Source organism: Chiloscyllium punctatum, chromosome 46 (assembly GCF_047496795.1).
Source record: "Chiloscyllium punctatum isolate Juve2018m chromosome 46, sChiPun1.3, whole genome shotgun sequence".
NCBI lineage: Eukaryota > Metazoa > Chordata > Chondrichthyes > Orectolobiformes > Hemiscylliidae > Chiloscyllium > Chiloscyllium punctatum.
The window spans coordinates 49,217,066-49,238,636 of NC_092784.1; the positions used below are offsets into that span (position 1 = coordinate 49,217,066).

Sequence of the window (21,571 nt, forward strand, 5' to 3'; positions counted from 1 at the left end):
CAGTGCTAACCCAGTGATACCCAGATCCCTCTGCACTGAAGCATTCGGACGTTTCTCCCTGTTTAGATAACCAGTTAATTTCTATTCACTAGCCCTGCTTCCCTCATGGACAGTGAGTTCTGGATCAGTTCATCCCTCGAACAGAGTGGCTCCCTTGCTCAGTTCAGAGTCAGCCATGACGTCTGGAGTCACACGAAGGCCACACCAAGCAAGGACAATACTCTAAATGGCAATACCAAGCCTGTGGTTGTTTTGCAACATAACAATGAGGGTTCAGGGCCACCATCACTGAGACCAACTCTCATTTCCAGATTAGTGAACTGAATTTCAATCCTACCAACTTCCATAATGGGATTGGACTTTTCTCATTAATTTCAAAATATGCTTTATTCACAAAATATATCATATATATATATATATATATTTATAAAACATATATACATAGTCACAAATACAGTTCGGATCAAGGAAACAGACAAACATTGGAAACAAAAATTAAAATTGTTGGAAAAGCTCAGCAGGTCTGGCAGCCTCTGTGGAGAGAAATCAGTTAACAGTTTGGGTCAAGTGACCTTTCCTCATTTTTATTTAAACAAAAGGATTTAATTCAGGGAGTCAATGGCCGAGTGGTATTATTGCCGGACTGTTAATCCAAAGAGAAAGTGAGGACTGCAGATGCTAGAGGGTCAGAGTCAGAGTGTGGTGCTGGAAAAGCACAGCCGGTCAGGGAGCATCCGAATAGCAGGAGAATCGATGTTCGGGCATAAGCTCTTCTTTAGGGATATGGTGGGGGTGGGGGGGGAAGGAGGCTGAGGGATAAATAGGAGGGAGGGGGTGGGGCTTGGGGGGAAGGTAGCTGGAAAGGCGATAGATGGATGAAGTTGGGGGATGATGATGATGGGTCAGTGGGGAGGAGGGTGGAGTGGATAGGTGGGCAGGAAGATGGACAGGTAGGACAGGTCAAGAGGGCGGTGCCGAGTTAGAGGGTTGGATCTGGAATGAGGTGGGGGCAGGAAAGATGAGGAAACTGGTGAAGTAGAACGTTGATGCCGTGGGGTTGGAGGGTCCCAAGGCAGATGATGAGGCGTTCTTCCTCCAGGTGTCAGGTGGCTTTCCTGGGACTTATATAATGTTCTGGGGAGCTGGGTTGGAATTGAATTCAGTAAAAAAAAGTTTGGAATTAAAAGTCTAATGATGACAATGAACCCATTGTTGGAAAATCCCATCTGGCTAACTGATTTCCATAGGGGAAAGAACCTGCCATCCTTACCCAGTCTGGCCTAAATGTGACTCCAGACTCACAGCACTGTGGTTGACTCTTTACTGCCCTCTGGGTAATTAGGGATGGACAATAAATGCTGGCATAGCCAGCAAAGCTCTCATGTTGTGAATGGTTACATTTTTTAAACACTGGAGTTTGGCTTTGTCTAACAAACCAGGGATATCTCTTACTTGAAACGATTATACTTGAGGCACCAGGAGGGTCTCATAATCGAACGGACCCCCGATTAACTTTAGCAGGAAGACCTCAGATAGCGGACGTTCCCCCCTCCGCCATTGGGATTGTAATTCATGTCCCTGGAACATTAGAGTCAAGAGTAGAGTGGTGCTGGAAAAGCACAGCAGTTCAGGCAGCATCCGAGGAGCAGGAAAATCGACGTTTCGGGCAAAAGCCCTTCATCAGGAATGGAGGCAGGGATCCTCCGGGGACAGAGTGATAAATGGGATGCGGGGGGTGGGGATGGGGCTGGGGGGAAGGTCGCTGAGGGTATAATGGATGGATGGAGGTGGGATAAAGATTAGATTAGATTACTTACAGTGTGGAAACAGGCCCTTCAGCCCAACAAGTCCACACAGACGCACAACCCACCCAGACCCATTCTCCTACACCTAACACTACAGGCATTTTAGCATGGCCAATTCACCTAACCTACACATTTTTGGACTGTGGGAGGAAATCAGAGCACCCAGAGGAAACCCACACAGACACTGGGAGAATGTGCAAACTCCACACAGTCAGTCACCTGAGGCGGGAATTGAACCCGGGTCTCTAGCACTGTGAGGCAGCAGTGCTAACCACTGTGCCACCATACTGCCCACGGTGATAGGTCAGAGCGGATAGGTGGGAAGGAAGACTGATAGGTGGGACAGGTCATGAGGATGGTGCTGAGCTGGGTGGTTGGAACTGGGATAAGGTGGGGAGGGAGAGGAAATGTGGAAACTGGTGAAATCCGCATTGGTGCCCTGGGGTTGAAGGGTCCCGAGGTGGAAGATGAGGCGTTCTTCCTCCAGGCGTCCCCTGGAAGATTAATTTGGCCCTCTGTCTTACTGAGCTAGCAAATCCCACCTTCATGTCTACACCACAGACTCTCCGGGCCATGTGTACATTTACTTCCAAATGGATTTTCCCGTTGATTTGCTGGGATCTCAAACCACCCAATCCTTCGGCTCCAATGTACCAGTCAGTAACCAATCAGGGGAGATGATCCCCAATTCCCAAAGAAATTTGAAAACACTGGGGAGGGACTGTAAATGGGAAACATTAAAAGTTCCAGTTTTGGAGAACTCAGATTGAGCCAGGTCTCTTGTTAAGAGTGATCATTACTGTAAAGTGTTAGTGAAAACCCTGGAGTTGGATTAGCCAATGGAGTTCTGGCGAATTTTACTTCCTTTTGGTTCGAGTTAAAGCTGGAGTTGGAGTGATTGGTTAAACTGGTCGAGCTGAAAGCGCTCTTGTCTCTCTCTCTCTCTGTGTCTGTATCTGTGTGTGTGTTACCCCAGCACATTTGCGAGTTTCGACGTTGTCAATCACCGGGAGTTGCCCCCACCTCCTCACAGGGTCTGGAGTTTAAACAGAGAGACCGCCCCTGAGGTCTCAGGTACTGGACTGACCACAGGAGGAAGAGAGAGAGAGAGAGAGAGAGAGGAAAGTGAGACTGGAAAACAGAAAGCACTGGGGCTTGCAAAGTCAGGAGCTGGAGTTCCACTCGGAACGTTTTGTTCCAAAAGTTTTTGAAAGTTTTGCCGAAGTTTTCTTTAGCGGGGGGGGGGGAGGACAACGGATGTTCCTTTGTAACTTCTGAAGCTGAGAAGCCGACAGGAGTGACGGATTTGTGTGTGTTTTTTTTGTGTGGGGTGGGGGGGAAGTCCTGGACGTTTTGTTGTTTTTTTTGGAGGTGCAGCAAACTATTTTTTTTTGGCATAACGGGGAGCCAGAGTGTCTGCAGTGGCCTTTGGGAAGAAGTAGGGAAAGGAGAGAGAGAGAGAGAGACTGTCAGCTCGTCCCCCCCCCCGGGGGTAACAGGCGGGACACAGTGCCCTTCACCATGTCCAAATGTAAAGGGGATGGGGATTATACCCCCACTGCAGCGATTGTGAGGATTCCGGACAGCGAAGATGCCTTTGACTCAGAGCCAGGGCTCCCTGCTCGGGCTCACAGGGATCGCACGCCTCCCCGGGGAAAAAGGATGTTGATTTTCCTGGACCTGATCTGCATTATCCTTGGTAAGAGCTCTGTGGCAGTCCTCTGGTCTTTAGTCTGTATTGTTCTGGTGCTATAATGGAGCCCCAGGACTCCCCATGTTAAAGCCCACCTCAGTCAGTTGCCTGTTTTCTGTCTCGGTGTGTAATCTCTAGGGAATGATTTCAATGTTATTCCTTCCCCTCATTCCTACAATATGTAAACGTCCGTGGCAGTGATTTTTTTTTCTCTCTCTTAATCAGATGTACAGTTTCATCTATAACCTTGTAGTCTCCCATCCAACTTCCTGCATGGCTATTCTTACACCTCCCCTCTCAGTCTGTTTTACCTGAACCCACTCCTCAACCCCATACACCTCTCATTGAAAGTTTACTTAAACTATGAGGCCAGTCTGCTCACTGCTCTCCCCACAGTATTTCATTATCAATATATCACCAAGTTACTAATGACCTAGGAGGCCATTCGGTCCACTGAGCCCTTGCCAGCTCTCTGTAAAGCAATCCAGTCAGTTCCTCCTCCGCACTTAGGGACAGGCCCATGCCAACCAGATATCAGAAATTCTTCTAGTCCCACTTGCCAGCACTTGGCCTATATCTGTCTAAACCCTTGGTGGCTCAGTGGTTAGCACTGTGGCCTCACAGCACCAGGGTCCTGGGATCGATTCCAGCCTCAGGCAGCTGAGTGCGTGTTGCACGTTCTCCCCCATGTCTGCGTGGGTCCCCTCTGGGTGCTATGGTTTACTCCCATAAACCAAAGATGTGCAGGTTAGGGTGGATTGGTCATGCTAAATTGCCCATAGTGCTATAGGTGCATTAGCCAGAGGGAAATGGGTTTAGGTGGGTTAACTCTTCGGAGGGTCGGTGTGGACTTGTTGGGTCAAAAGGTCTGTTTCCACACCGAAGGGAATCTAATCCAATCCATTCATATACCCATCCAGATGCCTTTTAAATGTTGCAATTGTACCAGCCTCCACTACATCCTCTGGCAGCTCATTCCATACACGTACCTCCCTCTGTGTGAAAACATTGCCCCTCAGGTCCCTTTTATATCTTTCCCCTCTCACCCTAAACCTCCAGGTTTGGACTCCCCTACCCTGGGGAAAAGACTTGGCTGATACTCTGTCAGTAACTCTGTAGAGGAATAATTCCCTCAGTGCGATACCAAATGATGGTCAGCACCAAGGAGCAGTGCAGCAAATTAGCAACACCTAAAGTGCTTTAAGGGTGGGAATATAACCTGAGAATTCAATAAGTTCATTGCTCCTTGAAAGTGGAGTCACAGGTAGACAGGGTGGTGAAGGTGGTGTTTGGTATGCTTGCCTTTATTGGTCAGTGCATTGAATACAGGAGTTGGGAGGTCATGTTGCAGCTATACAGGACATTGGTTAGGCCACTTTTAGAGTATTGTGTGCAATTCTGGTCTCCTTCCTATCAGAAAGATGTTGTGAAACTTGAGAGTTCAGAAAAGATTGACAAGGATATTGCCAGGGTTGGAGGGTTTGAGCTATAGGGAGAGGCTGAATAAGCTGTTTTCCCTGGAATGTCAGAGGCTGAGGGGTGTAAATGCTTATAAAATTATGAGGGGCATGGATAGGATAAATAGACAAGGTCTTTTCCCCAGGGTCGGGGAGTCCAGAACTAGAGAGCATAGGTTTAGGGGGAGATGGGAAAGATATAAAAGGGACCTAAGGGGCAACTTTTTCACATAGAGGGTGGTGTGTTTATGGAATGAGCTGCCAGAGGAAGTGGTGGAGGCTGGTACAATTGCAGCATTTAAAAGTCATCTGGATGGGTATATGGATAGGAAGGGTTTAGAGGGATATGGGCAAATGGGACTAGATGAATTTAGGCTATCTGGTCAGCGTGGATGAGTTGGGCTGAAGGGTCTGTTTCCATGGTATACAGCTCTATGACTGAGATTTAGATGAGTTAAGTAAGATTAAATAATATTCAGAAAATAAGAATCTTGGGGCGGGGGGGGGTGGAGAAGAGGCTCAAAAGTATCTGGGAACGTACTGTACTTCAACAAATTGCTAAAGGTTACAATATAAAGCTTTCAATAAAGCAGATGGAGCACAGGGAGTTGTTTCTGAAAAATCATTGTTGTGGAAACATTGTGAAACTTACTTTGAACTGGACCGTGGTTAGATTATGTCTGAGAGTACTGTAATCATCTCTGACCATACTAAGTATGGGCACCCCTGAGAATGTGTAAGAAAGATTTACCAGGCCGCACTGCAAAAGTGGCTTTTGAATCCAAACCAATTGAAATTGGATCAAACTGGAATTTGTCAGGCTGTTTATCTGCCTCCCTCGTCCCCAGTCCGTTTACGTTTCAGACTACCAGAAATGTGCATCAAAGTGGGACGGAGGCACTGGCTGTTCTGATGCCTGAGGGATGATCTAGTCCCGGCTTACGGTATTGTAAAAGAGCTAGATGGAGAACTTGCAGATGTGGTCGTGAAATTAGCCACCAAAAGGCCAAATGGAAAACTAGAAAGTGTTGAGAATGTGGAGCATGCTACCCACAGGGATTTGTTGAGGTCAGTGTGATAGATATGTTGATGTGGGGAAGGGAATAGAAGACTGTGTTTATAAGAATTAGGAGAGGGACAGTGTGAGGCAGCTAGCATGCCCTTGTTGGGCTAAATGGCCTGTTTCTGTGTGTATATTCTGTGAAGAATGCTTCCTTCTCTGTTTTATAGTTCTCGGCCTTGTGTTTGAACTCCTGTCTGATTTCCTAACTCAGTCATGTCAGCCAGTCCTATAACGCTGTGAAGTTTGTGTGCTCCATCAGTTCTGGCCTCTTGTGTGCCCCTGGATTTTGTCAGTCCACGTTCAGTTTCTGAAACCTTTAAACTCTCGAACTCCCACCCTAATTTCCCCTCTCTTCCCCCCCCCCCCCCCCCCCCACCCACTTTGTTTCTTTCAATCATAGAATCCCTACAGTGCTAAAAGAGGCTGTTTGGCCCATCAAGTCCGCACTACCCTCCAAAGAGCGCCCACCCAGACCCCTATCACTGTAAGCCCCCCCCCCCCCCCCCCCCCCCACTAGCCTGCCAAACACGGTATAATTTAGCAAGACCAATCCACCCTGACCTGCACCCTTTTAGACTCTGGGAGGAAACCAGAGCACCCGGAGGAAACCAAGCAGACACGGGGAAACTCCACACAGACAGTCGCCCGAGGCTGGAATTGAACCCGGGTCCCTGGCTCCGTGCTAACCACTGTGCCATGACAGTCTGTAAAACTTTTCTCTTTGACCCAGCTTTCATCACCTGGTCTAATGCTCCCCTGGAATTGCACTCCTGGGAAGTGCCTTGAAATGTTGAACTACATAAGTGGTGCCATATAAATGCAGGTGGTTGTTTTTGAACTGGGGAGTTGAGGCTGTGACCATTAGCCCTTTCCCCAGCCGTGGGGATTGCAGGTGAAAGGCTGGATCTTGTTATAAATCCTTGTGCTGCCTCAGTGCCCAGCTGACTACCAGCTGTGTCACAGAAACCACTGTGAAATTAAAGTCACCCCGGTACCAGATCTTGTTGTGGGATACCTGCTGGCAATGAGGATAGATTGCAATTGAAACCCAAAGCTGGTGTACAGCAAAGAGAAAACGTGCACCCTGGAAATCTGTGGTAACAACACAAGCCCACATCTGTGAAACGAGAAAAGTCAGTTTAACATCTAGGATGAATATTATTCCATCTGACCTCCTATCCTTTCCCTGCAGATGCTGCATAATTCCGGGATTTTCCTTTTTAAATTAGTTTAAGGTGTTAAACAACAGAAAATAGAATCCTATTGGTGTGGATCGGCCATGATCTTTTTCAGCCCTCTAGCTTGCATTTGTTGGTTCTTATGTAGTAATATTTGTTATTGTCTATCTGTGTTTTAATCTTGGCAAGTGACCTTCACTTTTACTGTAACACTGGTCAGTACACTCTGCTGTGAAATGATGGTAGAACCTTTAACCACTGTTAGCCCTTTGTGATGCCTCCTGTGATGTTTAAGGTTGGTAAGACAAGTCTCACCCCCTGGTTAAATATTAAGACCTGAACTCTAGGAAGGTGCACTTCACATAAATTGAGGCTTGTTATCCAGTGCGGCACTGAGGGAGTGCTGCACTGGCAGCGATACCACTTTTCAGCTGAGGCGTGCTCGTGTGGATGTCAGAATCCCCGTGGCATTATTTAGAGTTATCCCAAGCGCCTTGGCTATTATTTATCCCTGAACACACACACACACACACTCACACCAACAAGTTACCTGGTTGGTTATGCGTCACTCTCTCTGTGGGAATTCCCTGTGTGAAATTTGGTGGCTGTGTTTCCTACGTTGCAGTTATGATTACGTTGGAAGAAGCCTGTCACTGGTTGTGAAGTACTTTGAGACACCTTGTGGCCAGGAAAGGTGCTACATAAGTGCAACGTTTTCTTTTGCTGTGACTCGATCTCACCTGCAGCCACTGTATTGTTAGTTGCCACAGGCACACCCTCAGCTTCAGAGGGGATTCTGAATCCAACTTGGACCCACCGGAAAATGTTAGGCTGTGTTATTTTTCTCTGTCTCCCTTCTCCCCTGTTACATTGCCATTTCAGAACATAGTCTACGCTGTCAGATAGCGAAAACACCTGAGGCTGGAAATTACTTTCTCTCAGGATCTAAAGTTAGGGCCACTCTGTCTCGAAAGTGCAGCATCTTCAAAGGATTAGATTTGTTCTGATTTGATTGTTGTCACATGTACCTAAGTACAGTGAAAAGTTTTGTTTTGCGTACAGTGCAGGCAGATCATCGAGTGATTGGATGGAGCGAGGAATACAAAGTTACGGTTGCACAGGTAGTGTACAAAAACAAGATCAACATTAGATTTGAAATTTGAGAGGGTGGAGTTTGCACATTCTCTCCATGTCTGCGTGGGTTTCCTTCGGGTGCTCTGGTTTCCTCCCACAGTCCAAAGATGTGCAGGTTAGGTGAATTGGCGATGTTAAATTGCCCATAATACTCAGGGATGTGCAGGTTGGGTGTATTAGTCAGGGGTAAAATGTAGGGGAATGGGTCTGGGTGGGTTACTCTTCTGAGAGTTGGCGTTGACTTGTTGGGCCAAAGGACCTGTTTCCACTCTGTAGGGATTCTATGATTCTAGATCCATTCAGAAGTTGGGAAGAAGCTGTTCTTGAACCTGTTGGTATGTGTGTTTAAGTTTTTCTATCTCCTGCCTGGTGGTAAGAGGTTGGAAGAGATTATAACCGGGGCGGGAGGGCTCTTTTGATGATGTGAGCTGTTTTTCCACAGCAACAAGTAGTATGGAGTTAGTGGGTGGGAGGTTGGCTTGTGTGCGATGGTCTGGGTTGTACAGTCCTGGGCAGAGCTGTTGCCATACCCAAGTTGAGATGCACCCAGATAGAATGCTTTCTGTGTGCATCTGTGAAGGTTTGAGTTAACTGAGAAACCAGTTGAGACGTTACAATTGACCTTCTTGCAAAACTGCTGAGGGTTCGTGTTCCTTGTCTCCACGGTGACTGAGGTCAGGCTCAGCTCTGATGATGTTCTCAGTAAAACAGTGTTGTTACTGTGTTCTTCAGCAAGGCACTGGAAACCTGTCACTATCCATGGAGTTTTCTCTATCTAGAACATTAATGGCAAAAAAATGGCAGAAAATTTTTAAAATGGTATATTTACAGAATGTCCCCTCGCTGGCTCGGCCGACAATTATTCCTCTTCCCTATACAAGTGGCTACCTTGGCCATTTCTGAGAACAAGTCAAGAGTCAACCACATTACAGAGTGTCTGGAGCCACTTATGGGCCAGATTAAAGAAGGAAATGTGCAAATCCTTAAACAAAGGGTTGATAGCACAACTCGGTGGCTTCAAGGGAGCTGTTTCTGAGACTGGTTTTTAATTTCAAATTTATTTCAATTAGTTGACAGCTAAAATATCAGAATGATGTTGTGAAACTTGAAAGGGTTTAGAAATGATTTTACAAAGATGTTACCAGGGTTGAAGGGTTTTGAGCTAAAGGGAGAGGCTGAACAGGCTGGGGCTGTTTTCCCTGGAACGTCGGAGGCTGAGGGGTGACCTTATAGAGGTTTATAAAATCATGAGGGGCATGGATAGGATAAATAGACAAGGTCTTTTCCCTGGGGTGAGGGAGTCCAGAATTAGAGGGCATAGGTTTAGGGTGAGAGGGTAAAGATATAAAAGAGACCTAAGGGGCAACTTTTTCACACAGAGGGTGGTATGTGTATGGAATGAGCTGCCAGACGAAGTGGTAGAGGCTGGTACAATTGCAAAACTTAAAAGGCATCTGGAAGCATATATGAATAAGAAGGGTTTGGAGGGATATGGGCCAGGCAGATGGGACTAGGTTGGGTTGGGATATCTAGTCATCATAGACAAGTTGGACCGAAGGGTCTGTTTCTGTGCTGTACATCTCTGACTCTATAATTGACGCTACATTCTCTAGCCGCTGAGATTGGGTTTGAATCCACATCTTAGGATCAGTCTGGGATCTCCAGATTACCACTTCAGAAGCCCAATGCCAAGATAATACTCACAGCAGGAGGTTCTCCATCTGAAGTACCCAGTGTGCGTGTGGAACCACACGGGGCCCTTCAGGTTAGAGTTGGAGTTTAGTTGTAGACGTACTCCAATCTGTGGAGGACTCTGAACTTAAATCCCAATCCCAAGCTTCCATCTCTCATAAATGCTATAAAGTCTCAGCAAAATAATTAAAGCATTGCACAGGGATTTGGAGGATTATGTGGAATGGATTTGGTCCCAGCAATATGATGGAGCCTGATTCTGTCCAGATCCATGTTTGGATGGAAGTTGATCCCGGCTAGTTTTCCTTATCACTCATTGACTAAGACTCGTTAACCGTAAAAGTCTGTTTCCTATGAACCATATTGTTGAAATACTGACTTGATTTGATCAGAGAGTTCAAATGGCTGAAGAAAACCAGCCCAAACAGGTTTCGCTGTGGTCTACGAACACATTAATGGTCTAACTGGCAGTCAGTTATCAGCTTTAGAACTAGCAGGTGTTCATAGAGTGTCCAAAATTCTACAGCGTAGCATGAAGATTTGGCTGGGGCTTTATGAGCCTGGACTCTCCCTTAGAAAGCCAATGCTCAGGTATTGCCCTTCAGGGATTTGAGGTCAACTGCTGAGAGAGTTATAGACTGATCGCAATTTATCAACTCCTGTCACTTTGGAAGAGGTCAGTTCACTGAGGTCAGAAGTAGCAGCAAAACAGAAAAAACCTGGTTTTCTTTCCTTTCACTGAAACATTTCCGTGTTTGACCCTGGGCCTGTGGAGCTCGGGATTGAGGTTCTGGGTAAGGTGGAGGTAAGAGACTTGCTCTCCTGTTGAACCAGGAAAGGCAACTTAAATTGAGGCAAGCTGCAGATTTATAGCCCAAGTCATAGCCCAGGGCTGCCTGCTCATGGTATTCTTAACGCCCATTGACTTCTCTGCATCCTAAATGGCACTTTGCGGTGTAACCTGTCTCTCACATTTCTTCGAATGCAGTTTATTTTTATATCACTGGCTGCTGTGTTCTCATCTCTGTTCCCTTTTGAAGATGCTGTCATGTCTAAGTAAAAGGGAAGTCATGATTTTACGGGGGATCTCTGCAGATACTCTTGGCGTTGCTGTTATTTATCACTGGCTTGTAGTACAAGGCTGTTATTAATCTTATTCGGTTACTGAGTTATCATGAGTTAGTGAACCCATACCAAATTAAAGATATTCTGTGAAATACTTAATTGAGATTGGGTGCTCTACTATAGTCTAATTACTTAGTGAATAGAAAATCTGTTTTACATACACACATTTTCACATTTGAAAATTTTAACTTTTTGAATTTGTTTAAAATTTACCTCGAGTGATACATTCATGGAATGCTTGTAGCACACAAGGAGGTTATTCAGATGATGGTGCCTGTGCCAATTCCCTGCAAGTTAGTCCCACCTCTTGCTGTAGCCCTGCAAAAGGTCACTCTTTGGATCGTTATCTTGTTTCCTTTGGATAGCCACAGTTGAATCTCCCTCTGAGGCAGTGCATCCTGGATCCTGGAAAGGGAACAAAATAAAAAAATATTTTCCCGAGTCTCTTCGTCCATCAGTGAGCTTGGCAGAAGAACAGGAGGAGATGGATGCTTCATAAAATGAAATCAGTCATGAGTTTCTGTGCACGAGTCATCATCCAGGCCATGATTGGACAGTTTAATAACCTGTTGTATGATCTGTTTGAATGAAGACTAGCCTTGCAGAGGGAGTATGCTGCCTGGAACACTACGTTAGCCCCCATACCAGTGAAGAAAATAATGACCAAAGGAATCCAGGACAGTGTTTACCCAGGGTTATGTACTTTGGCAGGAAGAATAGAGGAACTGAATATTATTTAAATAGAGATGACTGCAGAAAGATACAGCACAGAGGGGTTTAGAAATTCTCATTCGGCAGGTAATAGGAAAGGCATATAGGGAGACAAGGAGACAGTGAGGTCTGCAGATGCTGGAGATCAGAATTGAGTGTGTGTTGCTGGAAAAGCACAGCATGTCAGGCAGCATCTGAGGAGCAGGAAAATCGACATTTCAGGCCAGAGCCCTTCTTCAGGAAGAGTCATACAGCCCAGAAACAAACCCTTCAATACAATTGGTCCATGCTGATCAGGTTTCTCTAAACTGAATTAGTCCCATTTACCTGCATTTGACCCATATCCCTCTAAACCTTTTCTTGATTATGTATCTGTGCAAATGATTTTTAAATGTTGTAATTGTACCTGCATCCACCACGTTCTCTCTGGCAGTTCATTCCATATACAAACCACCCTCTAATGTGAAAGAGTAGCCCCTCAGGTCACTTTTTTTTATATCATTCACTTCCCACCTTAAAATTATGCCTCCTAGTTTGGACCTCCCTCAATCTTGGGAAAAGACCTTTGCTATTTATCTTATCCATATCCTTCAAAATTTTATAAACTTCTATAAGGTCACCCCAAAACCTCTTATGCTCCAGGGAAAAATGTCCCAGGCTCTCTTTATAGCTCAAACCCTCCAGTCTCAGTAACATCCTTGTCTATTTTGTCTGCACCCTTTCCAATTTAATAATGTCCTTCCTATAGCAGGGTAGCCAGAATTGCACACAGTACTCTAAAAATGGCCAAACCAACATCCTGTAGAGCAGCAACGTGACATCCCAAATCCTATACTCCGTTGTCTGAGCAATGAAGGCAAGCGTACCACACAACCTCTTTACCACCCTGTCCATCTGTGCTGCAACTCTCAAGGAAGGGGAACAATGAACAATGGCCATATGTAGCTGAACCCCTGTTTGACAGCACTCCCCAGGGCCCTACCATTAACTGTGCAAGTCCCACCCTCCTTCGTCTTACCAACATGCAACACCGCACATTTATCCAAATTAAACTGCATCTGCCATTCCTCAGCCCACTGACCTAATGCTGACCTTTATTTCAAAGGGGATGAAGTATGAAAATAGAGAAGTCTTGCTAATATTATATACGATAACAGTTAGGCCACAGCCTGTCCTCCTTTATCTCGGGAAAGATATGCTGGCTTTGGAGTGAAGCCCAAAGAAGGTTCCCAAGAATGATCACTGTTGTGGAGCAATTGTCTTATGAGGAGAGGTTGAGTAGGTTGGGCCTGCACTCATTTAGAGTTAAGAAGATGAGAAGCAACCTTATTAAAACATATAGTATTTTTAGGGGACTTGACTGGGCAGTTTGTTTCCTGTTGTGGGAGAGTTAAGAACAGAGGACAAAATCTTAGAGTCAGGGATGCATGTTTAAAGCAGCTATGAGGAGGGGAATTTATTCTCTCGGTGGGTAGTGAACCTGCAGAATTCTTTACTACACAGGGCTGTTGAAGCTGAGGCATTGTCTATTTAAGGCTGAGGAATAGTCAGATTTTTAATCAGGAAGGGAATCGAGGGTTTTGGAGTAACGACAGGACAGTGGAATTGAGAATGATCAGATTGGCCATGGTCCCACTGAATGGCTTACTTTCGCTCTGTGGCCTATTATCGATGGTAGATGTGAGCGACATGGAGTCTCCAGCTCAGAATCCGAATAAATATATGTAGGGGAACGTTGTCAGGCAAGCAGTGCAAGGTGTAGACGTCGAAAGGAGCAGACTAGTACCCACTCCAGATAATTGATAATTTATTGGCTGTGATTCTAACAAGGCAGGATTCGACATGTTCTGCCATGGTTCTAATTCCTCTTTCTAAAGATTTGAGTCTGTCCAGGAATGTTACCTGCCGGAGGCACTGAATACCAGGTGATGCACTCCAGCAAGAACTGACATGGTCCCAATGTGCCCTCGAGCTGTTCAAAGACAAAACAGGCCACCCAATTGTCAATGAAGTATTTCAAGGTCTGCTCCCTGAGAGTGGGCCATTGTTCAGAGTTACCCTGCAGGCAGCTCAGACTCATCCAGGCAAGGTGCCCAACCCCAGAGGAAAATTTGCATTCTGTCTCCCTGTGCCAGAAAGGGCCTTGAGCCTTTCCATATACTTGGGGTGACAATGGATAGTTAGCCTCGATTCAGTGGGCTGAATGGCCTCAGTCTGTGTCAAAATTATTCTGTAACATTCTTGGAACATTAAGCTAGAATGGCCTTCCAGCTGGGTTCCCTATGGCTGGAAATCCTGAGGGGGGTGGGTGGGAAAGAGCATTGTAATATCCAACTACAAACTGCAGAATTGGGCCAGAATTTATATCAACCTGGGATTCCCCATCAACTTATTTTCTCTCCCGAAAGGGGCTGGAGTTACGGCCATGTGGTTATTCCCTACCCAGGTTCCGCTTCCTGCTGACTACGCTTCTGAATGTAGTGGTTTGCACCCCAGGAGGCGGTTAGCTCAGTTGGTAGGTTGGCTGGTTTATGATGCTGTGAGAGTCCAGAGGCCCTTTCTCTCTCTCTCTCTCTCTCTCTCTCTCTCTCTCTTTTTCTCCTCTCTCTCTTTTTCTCCTCTCTCTCTTTTTCTCCTCTCTCTCTTTTTCTCCTCTCTCTCACACTGTCTCTCACACTGTGTCTCTCTCTCTCTCTCTCTCTCATGAGAGGGCAGCCCCATGATCCTCTGGGACTATGGTGACTTGACCATACCTTCTCTTTTAGAAGGTGGTGACGGTTGCTGGCAACTTGCCAGTACCTCAATTGTGTGCCAATTCTTCGTGTGTGAGCCAAGGCACAAGAGTGTAGATGAGTATTGGTGGTTGGGATGGCATCACCACAAAACATCATTCCATCTTTATGCCACACCCAGAAGACTCATTCCAGAAAAATTACACTCTGATTGAATTTTCCTGTTCATGATCTAGAGCGCTTTGTTACTAACACCACTCGGTGCTCACCAGGCAGAGGTCAATATCAGGAGTTGTATCTGAATCGATTGGATTACTTAAAATTTAATTGTTTGCCCAACTCTAACCTCCAGGAATGAGTTCCAAATTCCTGAAGCCAACTATGCAGCAAGTAACCGAGGAGTTGAGGTCTGGAGTGGAGAGATAAGAGTTTGATGCTGTGTAGAATCATAAAGTCCCTACAGAATCCCTATAGTGTGGAAACAGGCCCTTCGGCCCAACAAGTGCCTCCAAAGAGTAACCCACCCAGAACCGTTCCCCTTCCCTATTATCCTATATTTACCCCTGACCCCTGTATTCTATACATAGCACAGCGAGTGCCAAAGATTGCAATGGATTGAAGGATTAAATTGTTAGATCACTCCCCAATATAGAACTGACCAGTTTTATTTGAGTTACATTTGTATTTATCTTTGAGCCCGTTGTTTTTACTGCCTTTCTGCAGTTCTCCCGCAGCGATATAAGAGGGCAGGTTCTGCACCCCCCCCAAACAATGGAATGGAGGAAGGACTGCAGACCAGCCACAGTGTGCCAGGAGGCTGGGAGTACGCCAATGAGTTAGAGTTCACAAAACACCGGGGGAGCAATTGCACCGGAACAAGAGTTGAGGGCTGTTTAAAATGAACGCATCAGAATCAGACAGGCTGATGGAAGGCAGTTTATTGTGGGGGTACTGTTTAAAGCAGGGGTCAGCCGGGGTCTTGTTAACTTGATGACTTTGCATTAGGGGCCAGCCATCTTGAGTGCAGACTCCCCCAGGAACCTCTTGAAGACTGAGAAGTTACAAAGGAAATTCAGAGCCACGTGCCGTCTGTAATGGAACATTTTATGTCTGTGATCTAACATCTGCACCATTAACATCTATGAAACTTCGGGCTGAGGATGCATTTGATGTTGTTAAAACAATTTCCAAGTGCAGCCTGACCCACGCACAAGAAGAATGGTCAACATTCATCTTAATTCTCATTTTGTCTTTTTTAATAAGCTGACTTCCAACAAGCTGTCTGGGTCACGGGGTTATATTTGATAAGTCAAAGCTGAAAATTATTAGAATTGATTGCCACTTATTCTTCTTTGTAAAGATTGCCACACTAAAGCAGTGGATAGGAAATTTGAAGCTTAGCTCTCGTCTTCTGAGTACCCTCCAACTTGCTGGGAGCCAGTTGTGAGGTTCCTGGGCAGATTTGTACAAAAGTGGTTACTCTGCTTCTGAAGATGATGGGTTTAGAGAGAAGAGCAGTTAGTTTGACTGTGAGCTGATGTATTCTAATTCCACTGCCTTCCTACTGCCACCAGAATTCAGTTTACAGTCAAGCACTTGTCACCTTGGTTGGTGGGGTGGGGGGTTTGCCTTCTACAATGGTACAGTCCCAGTCTTTGTTCCTGTTTTGACCTGCCCCCTTCAAACCACCTCCCCCGCCCCCTCCAACCCCCCAACCATTGACTCTCCTTAGTCCCTGGAGCTCCTGGATCCTGGGGCTGTTCCAGCAGCAGCTACACTCACTTCCACAGCACTGCTGAGCACAAGAGCTCCGATTGGCTAGCAGCTCTCACTTGGCGGGAGTTCCGCCCCTGGGGTCTTGATTCCCGGGAACGGCCCCCTGTTTGCCTTGCCGTTGCCTGATTGGAGTGTGATTCCCAGAAAGAGGCAGCCAAGGTCTCTTGCAGGTTCACCAACTATCAACCTAATGAGCTGGAGAGATGAATGTTGGGTTACCAGTGGAGGGTAGGGGGTGGGGGCAGTGGGAAGTGAGGTGGTGCTCAAGAGTGACAGGAGCAAAATGTTTGATAGATTGTTGAGTTGGGGAAAGATGACAGAGAGAGGAAGAGATGTTTCACTTGTAAATCTCTGTGACTTGGTGTGGGATTGGGCCAGTGCCGGTTTTGAGTGAACTGATGTTTGTGGAGGGTTGCAGTCATTGTGGGGATTGGTTAGCTCAGTTGGCTGGCAGTTGGTTTGCGATGCAGCGCAGTGCCAACAGGCATGGGTTCAACTCCCGACCTGGCCAAAGTCAAAATGCCTTCTTGACCTTGCCCCTTACCCAGGGCAACATGGCCTTGGGTTCAACTCCCCACCAGTCACTTCTCTTCTAAAGTAAATCTCCCATCAGGATTATGGCCATTTCCACTTTGAGTCAGTAATGTGGTAAAGACACGGATGATGCCTACGTTTCCAAAGGGACAGAGGTGTTGTGGTGAGGTTCAGGGAACCCCATTCTTTATGTAATAAGGTGATGTGCTTCAAGTCTCACTCAGGATTTGAGCAGGTCATTTAGGCTGACGTCTTGGTGCTTTATTACGGGAGCTGTTCGTGCCCTGAGAAAACCAAGCTTCAATATCTGCACCTGTTCTTCAGGTTGGAATCTCAAGCCAGTTTGAAGAATTGCAGGAAATCTTTCTGTTCTCTTGACCTCATAACAAATCCCACAGACTCTGCCAGTCAGACATCTCATCACTGTTTATGGTATTTCTACATTGAAGAATTAATTTCTGCATAACAGTGAGAGCACCAGAAAGTCTGTAATGTGTTGTGAATTACAGAAGAATTGTCCAGGGGAAATGAAAGCTGTGATGATACATTCGTTCTCTTTCCAAGACCTGAGTAAAAGCAAAAATGACTCAAATCCTCATTAAGTTGCAAAGAGGAAGGAGGCATTTCTCTGTGGGGATGGGGTGCATGCACTCTGCTAACATGCTCAGCTAACCATGCTGCATTGGCACAGTCTGCAACCATCTCAGGCCAGGAAGAAACCAAGTTTGTTCCATGGTCTTTGCTGAGTTAACAGATATCAGCCAGGTCTCTGTTGGAGTGTTGCGGTTGCCCAGAGTGCCAGGTTGGCGATATACCTTCTCGATCCAAGGACTGAGCTTCCCAAACCTTTTCCCACAGTCGCCTCAATAGCCCCTGATTTCCCCCATGCAATCTACACAATCCCTTCCAGCCCTCTGCCACTTCCACACCCCTTGAAATCCATATTCCACCTCCACATTATGTCATACTCCCAAGCCACCTCCAAAGTCTCACCTAGTTTAAACTGGTGAGACTTAAAGCCATGTGGAGATATTTAAAAAAAACTAAGAGTTCTCTCACATGGACAAAGTTAGCACAGAAAAAAAAATGTTCTTTCAAAAAGCTGTTCAAAGATTTGAGACATCCTCAAGTCGTTACTCAGTTATAAACAATTGAGCTTCTGTTTATAATCACATCAAAATTGACTAATCCTTTAATAAGCTCTTAAAACTGTCAATCGAAATGGGAACTCAGCGTCCATTGTATGTTTGGAGTTTTACAAGTCCTACCAAAGATTCTTAATGGGTTCATCTGGAATGACAGCTCTTGAGAAATGTTGACATTTCTATTAAAACAACAAAAACAGATGGTAACGATTTGAACTACATCAGACAGCATGCCAATGGTAGCAGCAAATATATTTCCTTTAAACTAACCAACTGCTGAAACCTATTTTTGTTTGCCATTCACAATGGGACATGAATTTAAATTTAACTTCAGCCCACGACCCTCAAACCGATCTTATCCACCCTTCGAGAAGCACTTATGCCTCCTCTGTACATTTGTGATTCCGTACCATGGATTCCGCACAATCTGAACAATGAATATGGAGTCAGTCCCTTTAACTCTCTAATGGTCCCCACAGCGTTTGGGATGTGAATGTCATCCCTTTTCCCTTTGCCAACAAAAGCGGGATTCACTGGAATTGGAATACTGGCTGGGACCTGGGAAATAATTTGTCAAAATGCATGATGCAATTGTTCAAGGAGTCACCCACAAAACTTTTAACCTTGTACAGGAGAATGGGAGGAACTCTGTATTCAATGCAGGATAGTTTGCAACAGTAGTGAAAAGGTGAGACTTCAGAGGTGGAGTGTCTCTGACACGAACAACACTTCCTTTGACAGTACTGTCTTGTCGGTGCCAAGTTCAGAGCTGAGACCTCATGTTCTTTAGTCTGTGCTGACTAGCATTGACAATCTGACAATGGCACTGCCAGACTCGGACAAGTCAGCTCACGATCCTTTTGGTTGTGCTCTGTTGCAAAATTCACATCAAAGAAAAGTTTGAAAAACAACAAAGAAGTGACTTCTTAAGCGATGGAGGTGGAACACTTGGCTGACCGGGTGTGGGTCAATATGTGCCTTTGCCTCCGTGACAGTCAAAGACTGGCTGAGTTGGTTGTAATCAGAATTGAAGAGGAGGCATTTGCAAAGATTGTGTACAGTGGGCAGAGACACTGCAGTCATCCACAGACTGTGTGAATCGCACATGTTGACGGTGGCCATTTTGGTTTATGCACAGAAGTGATTGAGGGTGAAGAGTTTTCCATCTAGATGGTAGTTAATATTGACATCAGGCTGCATCTGGCTTTTGAGCGAAACAGCCACTGTCAGACTTCCAGCTCAGTCTGTGTTGCCAATTCTCCACTGCCCCAATATTTAGTTAATGGTCCCTTGTACAAACTTGTGAGTAATGTGGGAATGTTAGGGGACCATCATTATGCCTATTGCTGCGGCGTTAAGCCATAATGATTGGGACCGCCCTTAACACTGTAGCCACCTTCTTCTTTCTCAACCAATGAGGAATGTTTTCTTTCTAGAATCCCTACCATCTGAAAGCAGGCCATTCAGCCCATCAAGTCCACAACAACCTTCCAAATTACATTCCATCCAGACCCCCACCCTATCCCTGTATTCGCCATGGTTAACCCACCTAGTCTGTACATCCCTGGACACTATGGGCAATTTAGCCAATCCACCTGACCTGCACATCTTTGGGCTGTGGGAGGAAACCCAAGCAGACACGAGGAAAATGCGCAAACTCCACACGCAGGCTGGAATCGAACCCGGTCCCTGGCGCTGAGGCAGCAGTGCTAACCACTGAGCCACCTTTCCTCCCCTGTTCTGCCATTTCTTGGAGCAACTGTCCCTGGTACCTTCTACTAACTTGGCTGCCCATGGGTGTTTTGTTCCAATGAATCCCAGCATCTGGTGCTATGCTGAAAGTTATCTTATGGATTGGAAAGTAATTTAACCGCAGTTAGTGACATGCAGCAAACAATACAGGGATGTTTCCCTGCTCTTTGTTCTGGATATAGACTGTGTCTTTGATAATATTGCCAGAACAGGGACTCTCTTTGGTCATGTTGAGCTCCGTCTCGCTTTAGTTTCTATGGTGCTGATTGCAGTATTGAATGGGCAACTGTGAATGGAAAGTACTTGCCTATAAACTGACTGCTATAGATGGAGTGATTGTAATGAGCAGAGCTGGAAGGGCCTCATAGAATCTGAGTTCCCTGATTGGGGCTGTTAACCTGGTCTAATCAGGGAGCCCTGGCTGACAGATATGAACAGCAGTGTCAGGGGTTCTGGTCACTCTGAGAGCGGGCTCTGAAGGAGTTGGATCAGTGTCAAGGACTCTCCACGTGTGAATAAGGAGTGACTCAGTGATGGAATACTGACCTCTGTGGAGTGACTTCAATGGAGGCATAAACACCTAAGATGAAATTGATATACGCATTGGGAGGATATGTGTTAGAGATGGTTCAGTGTGATTTGGAAAAGTTGGGTGAGTAGGTAAATGCTTGGCAGATGCGGTGTAATGTGGGTAGGTATGAGATTATCCACTTTGATAGCAATATTAGGAGTCCTGATTGTGAATGGTGATAAATTGGGGAAGTGGACAGTCCAATGAGACTCTGGTGTCTTTGTACATCAGTCACTGAAAGTAAGGGTGCAGGTGCAGCAAGTGGTGAAGAAGGCACATGGTACATTGGCCTTCATAGTGAGAGGATTAGAATGTAGGAGCAGGGATATCATGCTGCAATTGTACAGGGCCTTGGTGCAATCACATCTGGAGTATTGTGTGCAGTTTTGGGCCCATTATCTGAGGAAGGATGCTCTGGCTCCAGAGGGAAGGTTTACCAGACCAACCCCTGAGGTGGAGGTATTGATGTATGAAGAGAGACTGGGCTGGTTAGGATTATATTGATTGAAGTTTATTAGAATGAGGGGGATCTCACAGAAATCTATAAGATTCCAACAAGACTAGACAGAGTGAACACAGAAGGGATATTCCTGAATCCCAGGGAATCCAGAACCAAGGGGATCACAATCTGAGGATATGGAGTCGGCCGCTTTGGAGTGAGATGAGGAGAAACGTCTTTACCCAGAGAGTGGGGAGCCTGTGGAATTCTCTGCCACAGAAAGCAGCTGAGGCTGTAGCATTGAATGTTCTTCAGGCTAAAGGGATCAAAGTGTATGTGGATACAGGGGACTGAGTTGGATGATCAGCCGTGATTGGTGGAGCAGGCTGAAAGGGCCTACTCCTCCTTCTGTTTTCCATGTTTCGGTTTCTAACTCCCAAACTTTCTCCCACTCTCAGTTGAAATAGTATTTAATGTGCAGTATGTGTTGAGGTTTTGCACTCTGGTTATGTACACTGCCAGCAAAGGAATTGTCAGTCCGTATTTAATGGACACCGCCGCTGCTCAAACACTTTGGCCGGGTGGGTGGCGGGGGGGGGTGCAGTTTTGTGTGAATGCCGACCAGGTGTGCCAAAAGTGGTCAGAAGAGCGGCCATGCTTTATCAGGAGTTGACTGTGGAATTCATAACTGTTTCTTGGGGTCCATCAGGAATCAGTCCTGTTGACAACAGAAGCAGGGAAAGTACTTGGTTTCTTTAAAGCTT

General features: G+C 45.9%; 1 protein-coding gene across 1 annotated transcript in view; it reads left to right on the plus strand.

Annotated features, from left to right (window-relative positions):
- The first annotated feature begins 2,682 nt into the window (after positions 1-2,682).
- LOC140468019 (phospholipid phosphatase 3-like) overlaps positions 2,683-21,571 on the plus strand; it is an 84,920-nt gene continuing 66,031 nt past the window's right edge. Inside the window, exon 1 of the mRNA XM_072564168.1 lies at positions 2,683-3,504. Within this exon, the coding sequence (XP_072420269.1) occupies positions 3,327-3,504 (178 nt within the window). The 5' untranslated portion in view covers positions 2,683-3,326. The remainder of the gene's footprint in view (positions 3,505-21,571) is intronic.